The sequence below is a fragment of the Syngnathus leptorhynchus genome, chromosome 10 (assembly GCF_054491065.1).
Source record: "Syngnathus leptorhynchus isolate UIUO chromosome 10, UIUO_Slep, whole genome shotgun sequence".
NCBI lineage: Eukaryota > Metazoa > Chordata > Actinopteri > Syngnathiformes > Syngnathidae > Syngnathus > Syngnathus leptorhynchus.
This window is the reverse complement of record NC_141204.1, coordinates 6,053,501-6,074,317: the sequence shown is the minus strand read 5'-3', so window position 1 is coordinate 6,074,317 and position 20,817 is coordinate 6,053,501. Positions and strand designations below refer to the sequence as shown.

Genomic DNA, 20,817 nt, shown 5'->3' with positions numbered 1-20,817 from the left:
GCAAAAGCACACTGAAATCTTTATTTTACTTGCCACACACATAGTGCACTTGAACATTTTGTAGTACTGGAAAATTCTGTGAATTTTCAACATTGCAAATTTGGAAAATGCTTTACATGGGAATTGAAGAGAATTAGTAACTAACCTGCTAAAGCAAAGCTCAATAGGTCTACTCAGAGTTCACCCACTTTGAAGGTCAAAAAGTTCCCACTTCCAAGATGTGACAGGAAACTATGCATAGACATTGAGTCTTTCCATTGGCCGGGTCATGGAGAACATAACCTGCAGACCTCCGAAGAAGTGCCTGGCGTCATATCACACAGTGCAGCTGTAAATCTTACCTTTCTTGATGTATTTCTGTTATAGTTGGCATTCCTGAGTGTGCATGACTGTGAATATCTGTGTGCGTGTCGATGTAACATGGAACAATGCGTTTTTGTCTTGCACAAAGTGTGACCCCACTACTATATGTGTCCTGTGTTCTTAAAATTGAAGAAACTATGAAGTTGAAAAAATATGAGCTTCACTATTTTTCTGCAAAAGAGACACGCTGTAGCTTTGACACAATCCAGAACTCTTTACCCATATATCAGAAATAAATATGACATTGGATTAATTCTGTTGCATGGCAGAACAGCACTGCATCATGATCCATGAAAATGGTGCAACGCCCTGATCCATTCAACTCATGCAATTTATACGAGGCATAGCCGTGCCCCACCCGAGCATTTATGTTCTCTTGGGCAGGGTCCAGTTGGCCCTTTATCACATACTTAATAAACCGGGCCCCAACGAGCACATCTGGAGATCTAACAAAGATCTCCGGGCCTGAGGCGAGTCAATAGTGCGGCCCGTGGAGGTCAACACATGCTCCGCCACCTGGACTCCGAAAGACGGGCCAAAAGGCTGCAAGTGGATTAACGAGCGTATAGTGATGTTAGTAATGCCAGGTCGGCGACCAATCAACCATACATTTGTAGTTTAGGTTACTTTATGAGATGCAAGTGTGTGCCAGGATGGATGAAGGGATGGACGGATGAATGAATGGGTGGATTGATGGGTGGATGGATGGATGGATGGATGGATGGATGGATGGATGGATGGATGGATGGATGGATGGATGGATGGATGGATGATGGACAAAACATATCTTGAGAGCCGCTAAACAACAAATACCAAGAAAACAAATTACAGTAAAACGATCAATTAGTTTTTTTAAAAATGGCTTCAAATGTTGCTTCACACTAAAAAGGGTTTGTATTGATAATTTGACTGTGGAAAAAAATATTCGCCTTAATCCCTCTGGGAAATGTGAACAAACGGAAGGCTGACCACAAGCCGTGAATGAATTGCGTTTGACCTCAGTGTCCACTGCATCCTCTATGATCAATGTTCGCATCAATCTCGGCAACAGTCCTTTCAACTACGATGCAGGCGGATGTTCTTTTCGAAATAGCTGAACATCTTCCAGAGTGCTACTTGCTCCAAAAGACGTCAGTATGAAATATGCGCCATTCCCAGGGCACGCAGACAAGTTTACTTTTACAGATGCGCTCGCAGCCACATCGCACACAAAGACGGCAGCATTTCCGCTTGCAGACCTGCGCTCACCTGAGAGGCATTAGTAGACTCACAAACATAAATGACATGCTGATCTCAATATCATCTCACATTTTCCCAGCTATGTGTCCACCTGAAAGACATAAATCAATGACAGCAGGCCCACTGAGCCAGCGCCAAACACGCTCACACAAAAGCGCACTTCTGAGAGAAACAACTTGGCACAGCTGTCAATCATGTCTTGGCAAAGGCCGAGTAGAAAAGTGTAGGAAATTATGGATATTGAATTAGTGGAATAACATTCTTCCGTCACAGTCGCACAAAGCACACATACAACACTGCGGTAGGACTACGTATGTGTGTGTAGGCCTCAGCGGTAATTGTGTTTGATGGCCACTTCCATCCCTTATTTAAATGAATGTGGCGGACTATTAAACGTTCTTTTCGGCCATTTGGCTGACCTGAAGGACCGCTGTGTGTAGCGAGCAAACGTTTCATAGAGCAGATCCAAGATGAAATATTGAATGATGCAACAGAACCTAAATGGCTCTTTGTTTTCTTTGAGCATATTCTCAACTTTTTTAGGGTGCCCAATTTTCTGAGGGGACTGGGCATCCCACTGAATACTTGGTTTGGATATCTGCCTCACAATTCTTTACATTTTACCTTTTGTTTGCGTGTACTTTTCACCCCTTTCTCCGACATACTCCAAAACACGTCAACATGGAGGTCCACCTAAGCTCCTTGGACAACGATTTCCTGTATCTTTATTCCGCTGCACATGATGACATGATCCGCCAGTGGCTTTATTCTTAATCCCCTCAAAGATCCATAACAAGGATACCAGGATGGAAATAAAGCAAAAGGGAAGCGATGCCAACAAAACATTAGTCTGTCTCGGCTTTCATTTGATTTAGCTTTTGCTCTTGTGGTCGGTGCGGGCTGAGCTCAGTGTTTCCTTTTTGCCAACTTCTTCCTTGAGTAGATGATTTCATTTTTTGAGTTGTTTTAAGTAGATTATAAGGAAACATGTACGAGGTAATAGATCACTTCCTGTTTTGGTCCGTGTTGACTCATTCACTATCTAGCTCAAGATGCATGATCTCTTTGTTAAGTGAGTGTTTTATGGAGAGCAAAATGGACAAAAGTATTGGGACACCTGGCCTGTGCCCACACAGGAAGCGAAAATTAACGTGTTTGATCGTTGGATCATATATTTACTAAGAATCCCAGGCCTTTACCAAATTCTTTCTAACAAACATGAGCTCACAAGCGCAGGCAGACACTCCGACTCACTACGAAGTATCTCAATTTCAGGCAGACATCTGTAATGAGCATTGAGTCATTTGCAAGTAATGGATGCAATTATGGGCAGCCAAGGGGAAAAGATGGCGTAAATCAAAACTCCAAGTGATTTCCGAGTAGGGAAACTCCGGCGTGCCATCTCTGGCCACCATATCTTTAATTAATGTAAGTTTAAATGGAAGCACTCAACTGAATGTGCATCGTAAAGACTTGCTGATGTTTCAACTTAGTCGCTCTCATTTTTTATGAACCTCCCTCAGGCTGTTTCTTTGCTGAGTCAGATGTTAGACTGATTAGGCAAAGTCTCTACTGCCACCCTGTGATTCCAAATGCACCCAACAGCTCAAGAGCAGTTAACAGCATTTTGGCAAACCTTGGAGTCATGAAGTTCATGTGGGTTACTGTGATTTGGATTGTAACTTAAATTAATCTTATTAAGTTTGGTATACATATGACTGTATACTGTCAAGAAAATGTTTGGATTGAGTTTATAACATTTAACACCGACACAACTCAAAAATCATAAAGAAAAATGTCTGGTGTATTTATCATTTTAAGTATATAAGAAAATAGGTATTAAAACAATCAAGGGTAAAGCAGAACAAATTGGGATAGCTAAAATCTAACAACTAAAAATAATACTCAATAATAAAATCATAGGTACAATGTATGTATGTTACTCAAATGGTCTGTACAACCTCAAAAATCACATAAAAAAATGCACCGACCTAAATTTGCCGGTCACAACATTAGTTACGATTAATGGCATTCAAAAGTAGAACACAGTATAAAAAAAAAACAGTCATGTTGCTAAAACTGTCTCAAGGCTTTTTTTTTTTTTTTAATAGCTCTTAGGTTGCATGTGAAATGCAATGTGGCAATCCAACGTCTAGATGTCAGTATACAGCAGCAAATGGATAAAACCAAATACTAAACCACTGATAAAAAAAAGAAATACATCACTGTGCCTCCTCAGTAAATATATAAATAAACATTGGGCCAAATAAAAAAATGAACAGTGTTACTTTAAAATAATCATATTCAATCTATGGTGTGAAATAAATATGGTCATTAAATTAATTTATAGTCATTCCAACACTCTCCAAAATGCCAGAAGACAGACTGTCATCCATATTCACGTTGTGCAGGTGTTGTTGTCATTGTCATATAAACGCAGCTGCACACATGAGGTGACAGGTACGGTGTTTAAATCGTGAGATTGACAGTCACCTCCCTGCCTCATCAGCGTGAGTCATGTTTGCATGGTGCTGTGCTTTGAGGTCAGTGGACGTCAGTTTCACGTCACCATGTGACAAAACAAACAACAATCAGGCATAACAACAATCTAAAAAGACTTCCTGACCGTGTTGGTCAAAATGTTGATATGAGTCATGCAAATATATTTTGATTTTAAAATTGCAGTACAAGGGTGGTGTTAAAATGTATTTGATATGTTTTGGCTGTGCTGGAAATAAAGCAACCAAAGATTAGTCTATTCATTGGGCTGGCTTGTCGAGTGTCCAACGTGATGACAAATGTGCCTTAACCTTGTACTGTGTTGGACTGTCAGTGAGCCAAGTGTGAGAGTTGCTGATGTCAATGAAATCAAACCTGCTTCTTTGAATCACTCTCTGCCTATAAACACATTATTAAAGAGAGCTTGAGTCTATTTTTGTAGCATGATATTACTTTACAGTCATTTAGCAGCACCTCTGAGTATGCGTGTGTTGGGGGAACGGGTGGGGGGGTGTAAATTATCCACTTGCCTTATGTTAAATACATTTGGGGTTATTATTCTTGAAGCCAAGGCTTACTATTTTGGTCCCATCATATGTAAATAAAAATGAATACGTTTTGATATAACCTCCCATACATAAACACGTTTGTTATGGTATCTAAATATGAACAGGCCCTCGGCGATGTAGTTTGTGTATGGCCGCAAGTAAAAATCTGGTTCATCACTTTATTCTCTGCTGCCTTTACCCTTGACGTGTGCGCCTTTGCTTTTACGCCCCGTTTCATGTGTAATGGAGCCACTGGTGTTGTTTTTTTCATGGGCAATGAGAATAGATTTCGTTTTTTACACTACCTTTGAGGGGTGGCTTTTGTATATAATCACTGAGCATTCTGATGTACTCATTATTCAGTGTATCCTAAAAACACCTTTTCTGCTTATAAGTTGACTGTGATAAATACAATAGCATGGTTTCACACACTCGTCATCCAAATAGGAGAAGACTAAAGAAAATATATTGTTGGATGATTTTGCCTCACAAGGACAGCAAAGACACCAATCGCTATCACAGGCATACTAAAACAAAGTAGAATCTATCTTCTTGTGGTTGCTTAAGTGTCTACATCAAATATACATGCGGTGCAGTGTTGACATGCTTGTACAACACTCCTTTGTGGTTTCAAACAAATAATATAGCCATGCCATGCGCTATTGCTCTTTTACTTCAGTTGAGCAAGCTTCTGCTGTGGTTCTCTCACGCATCTCATCGTTTGAGCTTGTAAATTCTCCAAAGCCCATGCTGGACGAACACGGATCTTGTGCTTTCACGTGGAATAGCAAGATTACCGTCTTTCTCTCTGGGCCCAAACACAACTCTAATCACACAATAGGCGAAAAAACCTGACAATCGCTTAAAATAAAATCCAAAAGCCTTTGTCACGAAGCTTACTTGGGGCAGAGTTGGCCACAGGCAACAGTGCATGTTATGTTTGGAGGACTGACTTCAACAAGGAGAAAAATGAAGAGAGAGCACACGGACACACACACTTCCTGCCCGCTTTCTTTAGACCGGTGTTGGCACTAAACGTCCTCGGGCGTGCCCGAGGTGGTGATTTGATAAATTGGCCCTTTCATCTCGTCGGTGTGCATTGTGTCAGTGGGTCCGGGGGTATTAGCTTCCTCGTGTGTCCGTGATCGTGTGTGCTAGGAGTGTGCCTGAGTGCATTGTGTGAGCTCCAGAACGAGGGCCACCGTCAAAAGCCTCTAAAAGCTTGTAATGAGTGCTCATTTTCCCACGAATCGGCACACATGCAGAGCCTTAGGAGTTCAAGTAGATTTTAGGCTCATCAAACAGGAAATATATGTATATAGTGTATAAAACAGACAGCATAAAGTCATTTTTGCTATCTAGATTCAGTCTTAGGGGTGGCTATTGTTATCCAGTCTTGGATTTATTTTTTTTATATGGCGGAGTAATCTTCTTTCTTTACTCTGCTTCATTTGCAGCAGTTAGGATTTGCCCCATTGGTCAAATAAAACCACTATTGTCTCGCCATGGATTGTTAATCATGATGAAGATTCATAAAGGTTTTGGGTCATAAAGTTTTGTGCTGATGATTTCTGCTCATCTAGTTTAATTTTAGAGAGTAGGAATCTTCACAACTTACAAAAACAAACATTAAGATGGGTGTGGGGGGGGGGGGGTCAGTTCAAAATGTCAGTAGGTGAGTACTGTACTACTTGTGGTTCAACCAAATCCTAAAGTGTGGAAATAAATTTTAAGTCAAGCTTTAGATTTGAACAAAGGCAACAATTGCTTTCTACAGATAATTTCCAAGTAACAAAACTAACATCCCAAGTCGACCCACACATGATTTACTGTTATACAACATTGTAAACACTGGGCGGGAAAATATTCAGCAGTGAGGTCAATCACTTTGACCTTAAATATAGTCATGACATACTTTCACCTGTGGTCACAGTGCGTAAATTCAATTGACGTTTGTGCGCATACCAAACTACTATGAGTCACTCAGTCCACTGTTGTGATCATTTTACATAATCCATCTAATATCAGTGTGGGTGCACTAACCCACTCGTTGGCCTGACGCTCCCACTCACTGTGGCATCTTCTGCATCCAAAAAAGTGAACGCACACTCAAGCGCGAGCGCGCACCGTGCACGCGATTCGAGGGCTCTCAGTCTTTTCATTCATCCCGGTGAAGGCTGCGCACATCATCATCGTCTCTCTTCTCTTCATTTCACCCCCCCTCTCTCCAGTGCTGGGATATTTTCCCAGCCAGGCTCCAGTCCACCCCCCCACCCCCCTTACAGTGGAGGGTGCGCGTGTTCGAGCGGAGGATCATGTCCAAGGCGCTGCGCTTCTTGCCTCCGCGGCACACAGCAGAAATCGGAGCCGCAAAAGGACACGCTTCACTATAGCGCGCAACAAGAGAGGACTTAAGAGTGTGCGTGTTTATTCCACGCAGGAAGAAGGACTGCCAAGGAACAATAAAAGTGCTTTTGCTGCGGTTTAATCCGTGTTGACGGATTTGTACGGTGCAGGTGCAGCGGTGAAGACACTCGGCTGGCGGATGGTTGTCGAAATTGAAGAGAGGAGTCCTCTCTGCAAGGTGAGATCTCAACTTATTCATATAGTGGCATAAATGGCCGGTTAATGATGTTTAAGTTTGTATGTGTCATTTCATGAGGGTAATTGTATGCAACAAAGTTGGATGCAAAAGTAAGAGCTGGCACTGCACTGGCCATGTGGGTGTGCACGACTAACAGGTAAATGAGCATGTGTAAAAAATGTACGATCTAAAGTTAAGCAAGCATTTAATGCGTATTTATGGCAATGTGTGAGTTATGAATGACAATTAAATAATTCTCAACATTTTGTCTCCTCTCGCATTGGATGAACGGGTTATATTGCAAATAAAAAGGAAATGTAGTCATGGAAGAAGTCTCGAGTTTAAATGAGAGCAACATAAAGTTTAAGGACACTGATATTTAGAGAGTGTGCAATTAGAAAAAATGTTGGAGCGCTCAGTTTAATGTTTGCAATGTTTTCAAGTTCTATTTCTGTGTGTTTATCTGTGTGGCTGACGGGTAGATGAGTACAGATATTGATTTTAGGTTTTTTACTTTTTCTGTCATTTCAAAACACTAATAACATCCAATGATCTCTTGCAGGGGTATTGTTTTTAAATGCACAATGATTTCTTTATTTTTACAAAGATGAAAGATAAATGAGGAAATGAACTGAGCACATTTCAGACACTGTGAATATTTGCATGAACGAAAGATGAATGGCATTTTGTTTTATGTCAAAAAAATAATGAATTGGGGGTCATCAACCTTTTAGGAACTGAGACAGACTTCTTCACTACTAATTATTGCAAAGAACTATCAGTTTGACAAGCTTCTGAATAAACAAATTCCCTCAAACAGTAATCCCTCTATAATTTGTATTATTCTTTGTATTTACCATATTTTAAAGCATAATACATATCATATCAAGATATATGCATGAGAGGTGTAGTTTTTATCTTTGTCCACTAGTGATTGCCATTCTCACATTGTACACTGTAATATTTGTGATGTTGAATGTGTGTGCGTGCATTGAAAAAGGCAAGCCTGGCGTGTTGTGATATGGAAGCAAGCGAATGAGGATGTATAGGTGACTGGCTGTTTTTCCCATGTCGTTTCACAGCAGATATTGCGTTTCAATGCATGCAACATGAAGTTTATGGCATTTCCTGACACTGTGAGAATATTTGCCCGAATGACAGATGAATGAGGCAAAGCCTTCATGACTTTTTGGTTCATTGTAACATTTTAAACGACAGGCAAAAGCACCGGTGCCTTAAATAAGATCCTTTTTTTTATTGGCGTTCTTGCAGTGCTGTGTGCGCAACATAAAATTTAAGGCGCAAGTGATGCACATTTCAGACACTTTGCATGAAACATGAGCAAGGACGTTAAGATTGGAATATTGACTTTGGGTGTTTGAATGTGGGATCGCCTTAAATGAGTCTTTCTTTCAAGAAAAACTTGCAGGGATTATTTTGCCCAATTTTAAAATGCATCTGTGAGAATTGTGCTGCAGTTTGAATCTTGCTGGTCATTTATTTTAAATCGTAGACAGTAAACAGTAAATTGAAATGGCGGCCAGCCTCATTGGTTGACCATGCCTGTGTCGGACAATTGTAAAGCAATGGAAGTAATTCATTGTTATCATTATGGCACTGCTTTGTCAGCCCCAATGCACTCATCTGCATTGAGGTTGTCGTGTTTGTTGATTGAAACCGTCATTTCAACTTCATGCTGTGGTAAAAACATAATGAAGGTATTAAAAAGTCATTTAATTGGTTAATGGTAATGAAGCGAATAATATGCCGAGCCGCTGCATTTGTCTCAACCACCAAACTGAGGGGGAGCGTTAACTTAAACACTCACAGTGGATGAGGTGCATGCCAGATTTGTTGTTTTGCTATTTCTGTTAGCAGCTATTTCGCTGTCTCACTAAAACTGCTGCAGTCGCAAGAACTCGTCACTTTGGGACAAGCGTCCAGTCAAGTGCGTGCCTGTGGAAATGTGATACCACTTTATGGCCTTTTCACTGCTCTTGTCTGTTCATCACAAGGGCCGCCCTTGCACACATGAGGACGCAAATAAATATCACTCATTCAGATACATTGTACTGAATGAGTACAACACCCCCCCCCCCCCCCAACCGTCGTGGGGAGGGGGTGTCTTTTCTATCTTCACAAGCAGCCATCGGTTCAATCCTCAGAAAAGGACATTCATTCCCCTTAGTGCACTCAATCTTCTGTTCTTATAGGAGGAGTTAAAACAGGTCTATTTTTCAGAATGTAACCAAGGAGTCACGCTGTTGTTTGTACATCTGCTTATTGATCCCACTTTGTCAGTTATCGGCATTGGTGAGCGATTACACCCGAATTGTATTCAGGTTATTGTGTCACAGTGTCTAAGATAGAATAAGAAATAGCCAGTAGTCGCCGTCTTTCTTATAAAGACGGCCCCAACCGTCGGATCTTGAACCAGTACCTGAATACTTTGCTTTCAAACACAGACACCCAATCTGGCCCACTTACCGATGTCCTGCATGGACCCCAGCGAGTCCGACATACTTCCACAATGCAGACTGTGCGCTGAACCATTTTCATGACCTCACTTTCCAGGACTGTAATTTGCACTAGAATTCTTCACAGGTGAACAAGTGGTGACTACATCTGCGTCACAGTTATGTGCATTCCTAGAGTCCCTTCCAGTTTCTCAAAGATACAATCTTTTAGTCTTACATGGTTCACGACGCTGTTCTTGCTCACTTTGCTCTCCCTTTTTTCTCTGTCTGTCCCCTCTCAAACCTGACTGCATTTCCAATGAACGTACACGCCAATACAAACAGAAACCGAGGCAAAAGTCAACAATCTGCTTGCAGGGGAAAACAGTTTCGGCACAATAAGGCATACAGATTCAATATTGTGCAGTACTAAGCAGATAAATACATGAATGAATGAATGAATGAATGAATGAATGAATGAATGAACCGAACACCTTTGAACTCCGTCTCTCAGCAAACAACAGCACCTGAATCATGTCAACAGTCTCTCTGGGTTGAGCCCCATTGTATGATCTTAAAGGGCAATTATCAGTACAGAAGAGTGACTCATGATAGCTGCACAATGTTACGTGTATCTATGTTTCCCATCATCTACTCTGTTCTTGCCATTTCTCTATATTAGTACCGTTTTGTTTTAAATTTTTAAATATAAAATATATATAACAGATACATAGTTATACACCCAAAATGATATAAATAGGATGACATATGATGTCTTGCAAAGTACAGTCAATGTATAAATGATTATAAATTGCAGAATTAATGTGTACTGTAAACTTACTTGTTATGATTCGGACTTCTGAGGAGGGATTGAGGGCTGATTCTTGGTGGCAGCACATTCCTGTCGTCACAAAAAGAAAACAAGACATTACAAAGATGTTTTTGTTTTGTTCATTTTGTCCTTTTCCTGTTACAAAGTAGATGAATCAGACTGGGTTGTATTTTGCACTTTAGGACGAGTGGTATGGGCAAATTTAAAATGAATCACTGCAGTTTATTAGCACGTGCATAATGCAGAAGGGCTCCGAGCCACTCACAAGTAGCCCATTTCGCTGTGCCACTGTCTGTCTCTCACGAGGTGGTGAAGTGCAAGTGAGGGAGAATCTGATTAACCAACTGGCATAATTTACTCAACCCTGAAGGGACTAGCGGGGAAGCTGTGCTCTTGAAAAGTGCTAGCTTTACTTCTGTGAACTCAAATAAAAACATTCAAATGCACGCCTGAAAAGAAAAACACAGTCTGAGGGTGAACACAAATATTTGTATATATGTTGATGAATTGATTATTAAGAATTCTGTCAATTGAGAAATCAGAGGTTAAATGCAAATTTTCTTCCTCAATGACCCTATTGTAATAATCACCACATCTCGATTAGTTTGCAAGTTGTCCACTTGGAAAAATAAACAGCTCATCCTAAAGAAGTTGTTTCTCTTTTCCCTTGGGAGAAAAAAATATACGGGGATCATAATAACAATTAATTTTATTACTCAAAGCTTAAATAACCAATTTAAAACAAAATATGAGTGTCATAATTGAGCTTCTGGGGGGAAAAAATGAAAAAAATAATTGATATTTCATTTTATAATCCTGGAATTAATTGATTGTATATTTTCAGAATGTGAAGATGTGTGTAGTAGGTGTGTGCGTGTTTGAATCTTTGCAAATCATACCACTCCATAGCAACGGGCAGCAGATCATCTTCAAATATCCTTCTCACACACACACACACACACGCATGCACGCACGCACACACACACAAACACACACACACACCGTATGCTGTGACCTTTCTGCTGACTGTGTGCATGCCAGCTTTTGCACGAATGCATCTGGATCAGCGCTTATGCGTGTGTGTGTATGTCGCGTGTGTGCGGATCAGCGTGTGGCCCGTTTGACCTTTCTCAGTCTACGTTCATTAATAGCGGCATAATAAGCAATATGGACCTGCCCGCTGTGGTTGTGTACACGCTGGCGATATCGCGAGCGACAAGTCGATCTTGCCATGCGTCGCTCTCTCATACAGAGCAGAAATCATCATAATTGTCTTGCGCTGGTAATGATTAGTTTACTCAAATGTTAGCGTATCACGTTTCATGTATCGCTCAGCAGGAACGTCTTTAATATATATCTCGATGCGCTTGTCATGTTATGTTAATATCAGCGTCGGGCTAATAACTACTTGCATATTTCATATCCGGGGCCGAATAGACAGAGCTCTTTAGAAATCAATTTTCTTTCCCCGCATCACCGTGCTCGGAAACTGGCCATCTGCCAGGTGGGCAGGAAGAGTGAGGATGCATTAGAGAACGAGGCATCCAAATATCAAAATAGATGATCAAATTTGCTCCAGCCACATGTGTGACAGGCTACTTGAAAATGTCACGGATGACCGTGACACAACCGAAAGGAGATGACATGGTGACATTTTGGTCACAGCTCACAGCATAAGGGAGCGGCACCGAGAAGACGCCGGGAAATGCTCTAAAATAAAAACATGAAGTGCCAGTCAGGTGCAAGATGTCATTTGTGATGAACAGGGTAGTCTTGAGCACAATTGTTCTTATATAGTGGAAATAGTGGTTGTCAAAGAATGGCAAAAAAGTCGAATTTGAGTTTTTCTGACTATAAAGTCCATTTCTGGACATTAAGAGAAAGAAACTATATTGTATGAAACTCCACAAGTTAAAATATTTGTGTTGTCTTTCAATTGGCTACTCTCTCAATATTCTACCAGTAAAACCTTGCAGTCTTCTGCCTTCAGTCATCATGGTAACAAAAGACGCTGTGTTCAGAAATGAAGCAAATAATGTCTCACGGGTGTGACGCCCCAAGCCATTATATTTCCATGGCCACATACTCAGCCTTCCTCAGAAAGAAAAAAAAAATCAAAACAGTCTGCTCAGAATCTAGCAAAGCAGCCAAGCCAAGAATTACAAGCATCAAAAAGATTTTAAAACGACATGCACAGATTTGCATTCAATTAAGGCAACATTATTGCATGTCTTGAAGAGTAGACATCACATACACACAGTTGGCTATTTATAGATGCGAGGTGCTGCAAGGTCATGCCCTATTTAATGCTCTCCACTGTGGTAGTGTATGATGCTCTGATCTAAGCGTGTCCTTATGAAACTCATACTTATCAATAGCACGTTGCCCTCTGATTCTGTCAAGTCACATTTTGCATAAACTGCAGAGTGAGATCATGTGCTTGCAAAAAGAATCTTGCGAATGGGGAATAGAAACATGGAAAATGTCCAAATGTTCATATGTAAACATGAAAAACTTTATTTGTGCTGTGATACATCGATTCAGGCTTGCACTTGCTGCACAGCCATAAGACCATGACAATTTGGCATTTGGTAATGAGACTTGTTTCCTCATATTTTAGTGATTGTTCCGCTCTTTGAAAAGTCCTCCAGGTACATCAACTAATTTACAATGGCATAATTGGAACTCTGTGATTGACAGTTGATCCTACAAGGACCTCCGTGGGCGTGTCTCAGGACTACAGCGTTTCATTATTTGTCAGCCGTATGGCGACAGATTCTATTTATATATGCTTATCACAGTGCTGCTTTAAAGCTGAAGCACCACATTTGTAGGAAGATAAGTCAAATAAATTACACCACATTGGCTTTGTGTCCCCTTACAAAGAGTCTGTTTCAGTTTGCTAATTGGGTGATGCAATAATTGAGGCTTGAGGGAGTAGCGAGAGAGACGTATTATCAAATTTTATTTTCCCGTCTTCAATTTTATCCAATATTTATTCATTTTTAACCAAGCTATTATGTGCCTCAAATGAACCTTTTTGTTTCAATAACTTTTAAAAGACTGCTCACGAGTGACTTTTTGTGGAGGTTTTGGGGGGAGGGGGGGAATTATATTCATGAAAATATTGAATGATGACTTCACTGACAAACCTATCAAAACAAATATGTGTTGGTATTACACAGAGACTCTAAGAAAAACCTTGACAGTTGCATTTCTGTTCCATAACTTTTCTTTGGGGTGGGAGGGTTTCTTTTATTGCTTTTCTTTAATCACTTTTGTTGGGTTTGCTCCCCTGGAGTTTCACATTCTATACAGATGTGATATTGAATGTGGGTGTAAAAAGCACTATTTTAAAAGTGCCCCACAGCTTCGAAGAAGTTTGCTAGAAAAGTTCAACCAAACACACTATAAAAGGAAGCAATTAGTCGCTAATAGAATATGGAGACCCCAGCAGTTTTGTAGCCATCCAGTATATCCTCTCCCATATGTTAGAGCAACATAACAGCTCCATGTCTACCCCCCATTAAGTCCGCGTGTTGAAGAGTCTGTTACTAAACACACAGGGAGGCAGAGATGGGCTCAATTTAACTAGACCCCCCTCCTCATAAAAATAGTACCGATTCACCCTCTAATGAGTCCACATTGTGGCTCCAAGCAGACAATCTGCCATTAATACCACTAAGTGAGTGAATAACCACAACACCTCAACAGGAGGAACATTTTGTCAAGGATTGTGAAGTGAGAATGTATAAATGGAGGTGATGAAAAGACAAGCTGGGATTCTCTGTTCAATCTCTTACAAGTGGGAAGATGACGTTCTTTTGGATATTTAGTCACGACTCAATTAGCCGAGTTCATACTTAGCCGAGGAGATGCATAAGGAGACTGCACATGGGAGTATCAATGCACCGTCATAATTATATATTTTTTAATATTTAATTTTCCAGAATGTTCAGAACTCCAATCTCCATGCCACCGCTGATATAAAAATAAGGCATATTAATTTATGTCTGAATGAGTTTGGAGAACATTGAATGCAAAAGGAGCTGCTGAGTCGAAGAGATTGTTTAGTTATATTATTTCAATGCTTTATCCCCTGATGAAAAGACATTCATAAATATCAATAGCAAGCTTTGTTCATCTGCTATTGTTTATTGTTTTTTTATTTCTCAAATGGACTGTTTGTATTGTAATGTCTTAGCTCAAGCAGGCATGCTGTAGTAAAGCTGCGCATCATCGAAAAGATGAAGACCAGAATAAAGACATTTATTTGACTATCATTGCCGATGGGTCACAAGAGCGCCATTTTACCTCACATAAAGAATTCGGTGGGTTTTACGTCACTGGAACAAATGGTTGCTGTAAATATCCTGTTTTGCCCCACATACTGCGTGGAGGTGATTCTCCGTATGCTGCTAAATGATGGATTCATGTTTTTTTAAATTCCTTCCCTTGCAACTCGGCAAGAGTGGAATGTTTTTGACTGTCCAGATTGTGAAGATGAATAAACGCTTTAAATGCAAATAGGCATCACAAAGATCATAAATAATTTGAAAATGGATCAGAGTGCTTCGGTTCATGATCCACTATGATCCACTGCCGGAGTGCAAAGATGCAGTACGGATACAGTAGGTCTTTCTTGAGAGTAGATAAGTCCAGCTTGCACTGTCTCTCATGAATAATCACTGCACTTGAGGCCAGGCGAGCACCACGGGAAGGCCAAAGAGAGACGAGGTACTGACTGAATGAAAAGTTTGGAACAACAGTGAACAGGAGCAATAAAAGAGTTTGGGAGTAAAGGTGTTGACTGCCATTTCCCAGGAAAGGTTATTTGGAGTGGCAGTTTGAGCTCAGATCAAAAGTAAGGCTACAGTTTGGAGAACTTTAAATGAGAAAAGGTGGATTTCTAATCATTGTTATTCCAAAGTTAAAGTCAACTGTCTCTTAACGCTAGCTCTCAATTTTAACTCAAAAACTCATTTTGAGCTGAGATTACGTTGCCTTAAAAAGTGTGTATTTACTGAGCATGCATATATACTATATATATATGTATTTAATTCAGATGTTTTGAATGTAACACCTCTGAATTAAATCTATTTCTTCATACAGGAATCCTAATACTCTATTTGTGTCAGCTATTTCAGCATCTCCATTGTATTCATATTTTGCAGAGTTCTGTTTATACCCGTCTGTATTTGCATTAGTTTGCTGTATTTAGCACAAAGGAACTCGCTGCAATGCAAATGCAATGAATTAGCTTTTGGATTCCTTTGAAGACTTTCCTTTTTTTTTTACCAGACTCAGCCTGGAACCTTTGATTGCTTCTGCGCAAAAGGGATTCTCGTTCATCTTGGTGCACATATATTTCGAAGGGGTGGCAAGAAAGTGAGCCGCTTGTGATGTCAGCCTTCAAAGTGGAACTGCCGAGTGCTTTTGCAGTGTATGAGGTTTCAAATTATCAAGCTTGTTGGTCTTGTGAGTGAGTCATTAAACAGGTCACAGGCTGGGCTCGACATTTCCTATTCAGGCTGCATAATTTGACATTTCAATTTAAAAAAAAAATCTACGACAGAAATTGCAAATTAAAGCTATGGACAGGGAGTTGCAGTGACGTTCACAGCAGCTTTTTCCTCAATGAACTTGCTGTGCTTCTTCTGCAGAGCCTTTCCGCCGTGAAATTCAGAAAAATAAAACCCCAGGGCAACTGCTACAAAAATACCACAGATTAGGATAATAATTTAGGGTTTTGGATAACCGTTAGCTATTATTTGGTAAAAATTGTTTTAAGGATTATTAAAAACTTAAATGGCCCCCAATAGGGAATGATCCCCACCCCTACAGCCCAGCATCGTATTGTTCTCTAAACGTTTTTGACCGACATTAGAAGTGAACTCGGACTATCCAGTATTTATGATAATCCTTCCTATTGCGTTAAAAATGTAGATATCTCGCTGAACAAGAGGTGTTCCGTTTTAAACAGAGCTATCAGGGTACAAAGAATGTTAAAATTCAAAATGGATATTCCAAAGCACAGGTAGTGGAAAAATACCTGAGCGGTTATTAGAACGATATAAAAGCCACCTCCAAATGCAGTGACAGCTTTTTAATGAATAATGGGCCAGAAGCACTGAGATTTCAGCGAGGAAGCTCAGAGTTCATATTCATGTTAAATAATTGATGTGGTCTTAAAAAGAGAATCTGCTTAAGGTTGACTGTCTTCAGGCGCCTCGATCTGGCTAGCATGCTAATCTTCTTTTTTCCTGCTCAGCGCTGTATCTAATTAGAGTTAAGGGCTATTTTTTTAAGCGATGGTTTATCGTGTCCATCTCGTGTCCTTAATTAAACTCACGTGTTCTCAGTTTCAAGTTCTAATGTAAATACCGTACTCCGCTTGGGGCTCGGTTTATTTACTCAAATATGAGAGGGATTTTTGGCTTGTTTAATGTTGCATGTATTTTATAACTTGAGTCCAGTGAAACTTGATCTTAAAACAAAAGAAGGATTATTACGACAAGAATTGAGGCACACTAGGCTGAACTAATTTGTCTCACCAGATTTGTTGGGTTCTTTAACCTTCTGAACTTTTTTTTTTCTTTAAAATAAATTCCAAATCTGCAAGTGGGTGTTTGACTTTAGAAGTTCTGCTGTATTTTTATTTTCTCCACCCATTTGCAAATGTGCCTCGGCGACTTGAAAGACAAGTCTTGCAAGAGTATCAAAAGTCATTTTGAGATCAAATTGGACCCTGAATCAGAGCCTGACTGAAAAAATAGGTTCACTGAGTCCACAATTTGCATTGCCCTCGTTAAATGCATTTGAGCAAGAGCTAAATGCAAATGATGCCGCAAAAGGACTAAAGAAAAGTGAGATTGAAGATTGATTTTCGGCTTGCACTGACTAAAGAGCCCGCTTATGCTAAGAAGACAGCAACACACAAAGTTTTTGGTTCATGCTGCTTACAAACTTGACCATAACGTCACAATAAAATGAGATTTTCTGCAAGAAACATAATCTGGCATTTGAGTGCCTTCAAATTCAAAACAGTAAGATATCACGAGAACATCTCCTCACTCATATCCCCACCAATCTTTTCCCTCACTTTCATTAATCCCTCCGCTCTCGTTGGTCACGCAGCTTCGCAAATCCCACCAACACATCGGCTCTATTAATTAAGCTGCCGTTCACGTCTCGCATGTGATATTCATAAGTAATGGAGATATTAAGTAGATAAGGCTATTCTTGCTGTCACTCCAGCTTCTAATTAGGCAGTTTGTCGCCTGACTGATCTCAAACCAGTTGAGAAGTTACATGGATGAGTAAGAGTTGAGTAATGTATGCATTTGTGCATACATACAATGTGAATTGATGCGGTTATTATTGTGGTCAGCCTGCCTTTGGGCAGCTTTGGCTACTTATGGAGTTTATCACCACCAGAGTGTGAATGTGTGAGCGTATGAATAATGTAGCCACTGTAAAGGGTTTTTGAGTGTATAAATAATACATAAATCTGATGCATAATTTTTATTATTATTGTTATTATTAATTATTGTTATCAGTATCATCATCATCACTGTCATCATCAAAACTATCATTATCATCATCATCAATATCATCATCATCACCATCATCATCATTATTATCATTCCAATCCATATTCATATATTGTAATACTTTCTAAGTCAGACTGATAATACAATACAAACTGATGACTTCAAACACGGTTTTGAGTTAAATCGATGAATGTGAGTGTATCGCATGAGAGCAAAGATCAGCTTTCGCTGAGGATGACTCGCTGAAATTGACTCGTGCCAGAGTCCGAGCTGTTCTCCAAATTTCATACAGTGACTCGGCCCAACCATTAACTGTACAGTCACAATCATATCAAATGAGAATGTTTCAAATATTATACTCTTCACTCAGCTCAAGATGGAAAGCATCAGCAAATCTATTTAATGTCTTCGTTTGAAGGTCTTGTGGGTTGAGCAAGATAATGGAAGTGTCTATACAGCATGTGAGCAATTAATTGAAAGGTCCATGGTGCTCTAAACACATGGGGAGAATATAGGAGGCCTAATTAAAAGCATCAGCATACGTGTTCACGTGGCGTGTATTGGTGGGAAGCAATTACACACTCGACATGAGATAAAGACTTTTACTTCCTGTCACTGGCGAGTCAATTTTGTGGAATGACATCAGTGACATTTTTGATTATCAATATTTTCAAGGTAATGGCAGTGGTGCAGAGGTGACTTCTGAAGCATCCATGTTTCCAGGCCATGTACCATTTCTAGCCCACAAACACCTTACATCTAGATCTTCCTTGGGGCAAAGATCTAATCCACTTTAGCAGTTGCTGTTCCCGGATCACTCCCTAAAGACCCGTTATTCTCCCTAACCTTGTCAGAACGCTGCATTGCATGGCAGACATAATTAAGTGAATAGAAAATTCAACACGGGATCTCCAAGTACATCATTAAAACATTTGTCAAGCCTTTGACTTGCTATCAAAGCAATGAGACAATTTGGGGTTGGTAAGAATTCACAATGGCAGACTCTATTAGAGTTCTCAGGTATGAGTAACTAGCGTGTTTCTTAGCAGCACATGTGACACCGTGTCCAAATTATGGCAAAATGGAATACAATACAATACAGACTGGCAAACCAAAACAGCAGCACCAAACTGAAACACGTAAACGGACTCTCATTTCCCCATAATAGTATTTTTTTAACTTCCAAATTCACTCATCTTAAATGCAGTATCATATTTTATTATTTAGAAAGAATTATGCAAAACTATGTGTAAATTAAGGACTCTCAATGACACGCCCTTCAACTTGCAGTTGAGTAATTAAAGTCCACCCAGGTAATACGATTTATTTATGCGAGTTACTTTTTCCAGTGCAGACATGACACTCAGTAATCCATTACAGTACTCATAAATACAAACATGACTCGATATATCTTAATGCCACTTTTATTAGATCCCTAATAAATTAATTGAATGATGCAATGATTAAAAAGTTCCTCACTAAATAAAGTGCAGCCATACAAGTCAGCGCTTGAGGCCATTGTTCCCAAGACTGAAGCAAAAATAAATTGATGGTGTATCTGTCATTTTGTACCTCTCGCCTTACAAGTCTGATTATTCGTGATCGGTGTGTTTGCATGCAGTCTCCAATGAAGATGAAGTCTGTGGTGGACGGGGGCTTATTCACAGAGAGTTATTGCAACATCTGCAATGCCCAGCTCATCTCCGAGTCCCAGCGCACGGCACACTATGAGGTAAGGCTGTCTGGCTTCTTTTTTTTTTTTTTTTGTTGCACGACTCATTTGCAAGATGAGTGAACACAAAGGAAGTGCACGCACAAAACAACAACAATAAAAAAATGTTGCTTTGGCGGGCAAATTCCTGCACGGTCGTCTTCGTACTGGGCTCATTTGTACAGACAAACAGTGCTCATCTATTATCCATAGACTTAATGGTAATGGTTGGGGATCACACAGAAACAAGCACATACACAGAGACACTATTTATTTTAATGTGCTCTACCTCTCACCATACTCCCTCAGAGTAATTTAATGAATAGCCATTAAATAATCAGCCCTGTCCTATATTTACCAAGTGCACATGTGCACGTGCACACACACACATACTACATTCATGCATCGGGGTCTTTCTTGATTACAAGGCACAATTGGGATTAACAAGGAAACTAATCAGGACAAGCACTTATCTAGAGAGACTGCAATATTGTGCGTTTCCATGCTCAAATGTGTAGCAACTACGCTAATTAGAGGAACACACACACACACACACACACAACCTCATTGCAATGGGTCAACACAAACATTTCTTGAAGAAGTCAAGTTTGCATGAGAGGATCAAGGTTAGATCAATCGGGATCTCAGCCAAACTCAACTGAGTGGATTACCTCCACCAGCTTGCTATCAAATGGTATAACGTAACAACACTGGCTATTTCCAAGGTTGCAGTGACCTGGAATAACCAAGTTCCAAATAGTGTTTCCTTGAGTAAGGTCAACATTTGTTCGGGATGTAATTAAATTCCCTCCAGGCGATGGTGAGTTACTGCGGTCATGGAAATTGGACAGATGTGACCTTCCTGGAGTGGAGCATCCAAGATTCTTGGAATTACAAGAATGTGCACAGGAACCTGTTGTCTAAAGAAGAGGTGCAGTGGAACAACTGACGTCACATGCATTGTTTTCCAAAAATCTACTTCACATGTTGCTTCAAAAGAAGGCTTAAAAGTGCCTGCTACTTCTTTCCACG

At 40.1% G+C, this 20,817-nt stretch overlaps 2 protein-coding genes across 2 annotated transcripts in view; one reads left to right on the top strand and one right to left on the bottom strand.

The window, feature by feature from the left end:
- Positions 1 to 20,817, bottom strand: part of LOC147050114 (golgin subfamily A member 7B-like) — a 127,350-nt gene that overhangs the window by 44,421 nt on the left and 62,112 nt on the right. The gene's annotated exons all lie outside the window — the stretch shown is intronic.
- LOC147050117 (zinc finger matrin-type protein 4) overlaps positions 7,049 to 20,817 on the top strand; it is a 38,723-nt gene continuing 24,954 nt past the window's right edge. Inside the window, exons 1-2 of the mRNA XM_085921964.1 lie at positions 7,049 to 7,233; positions 19,696 to 19,806. Coding sequence (XP_085778090.1) covers positions 7,195 to 7,233; positions 19,696 to 19,806 — 150 coding nt within the window. The 5' untranslated portion in view covers positions 7,049 to 7,194. The remainder of the gene's footprint in view (positions 7,234 to 19,695; positions 19,807 to 20,817) is intronic.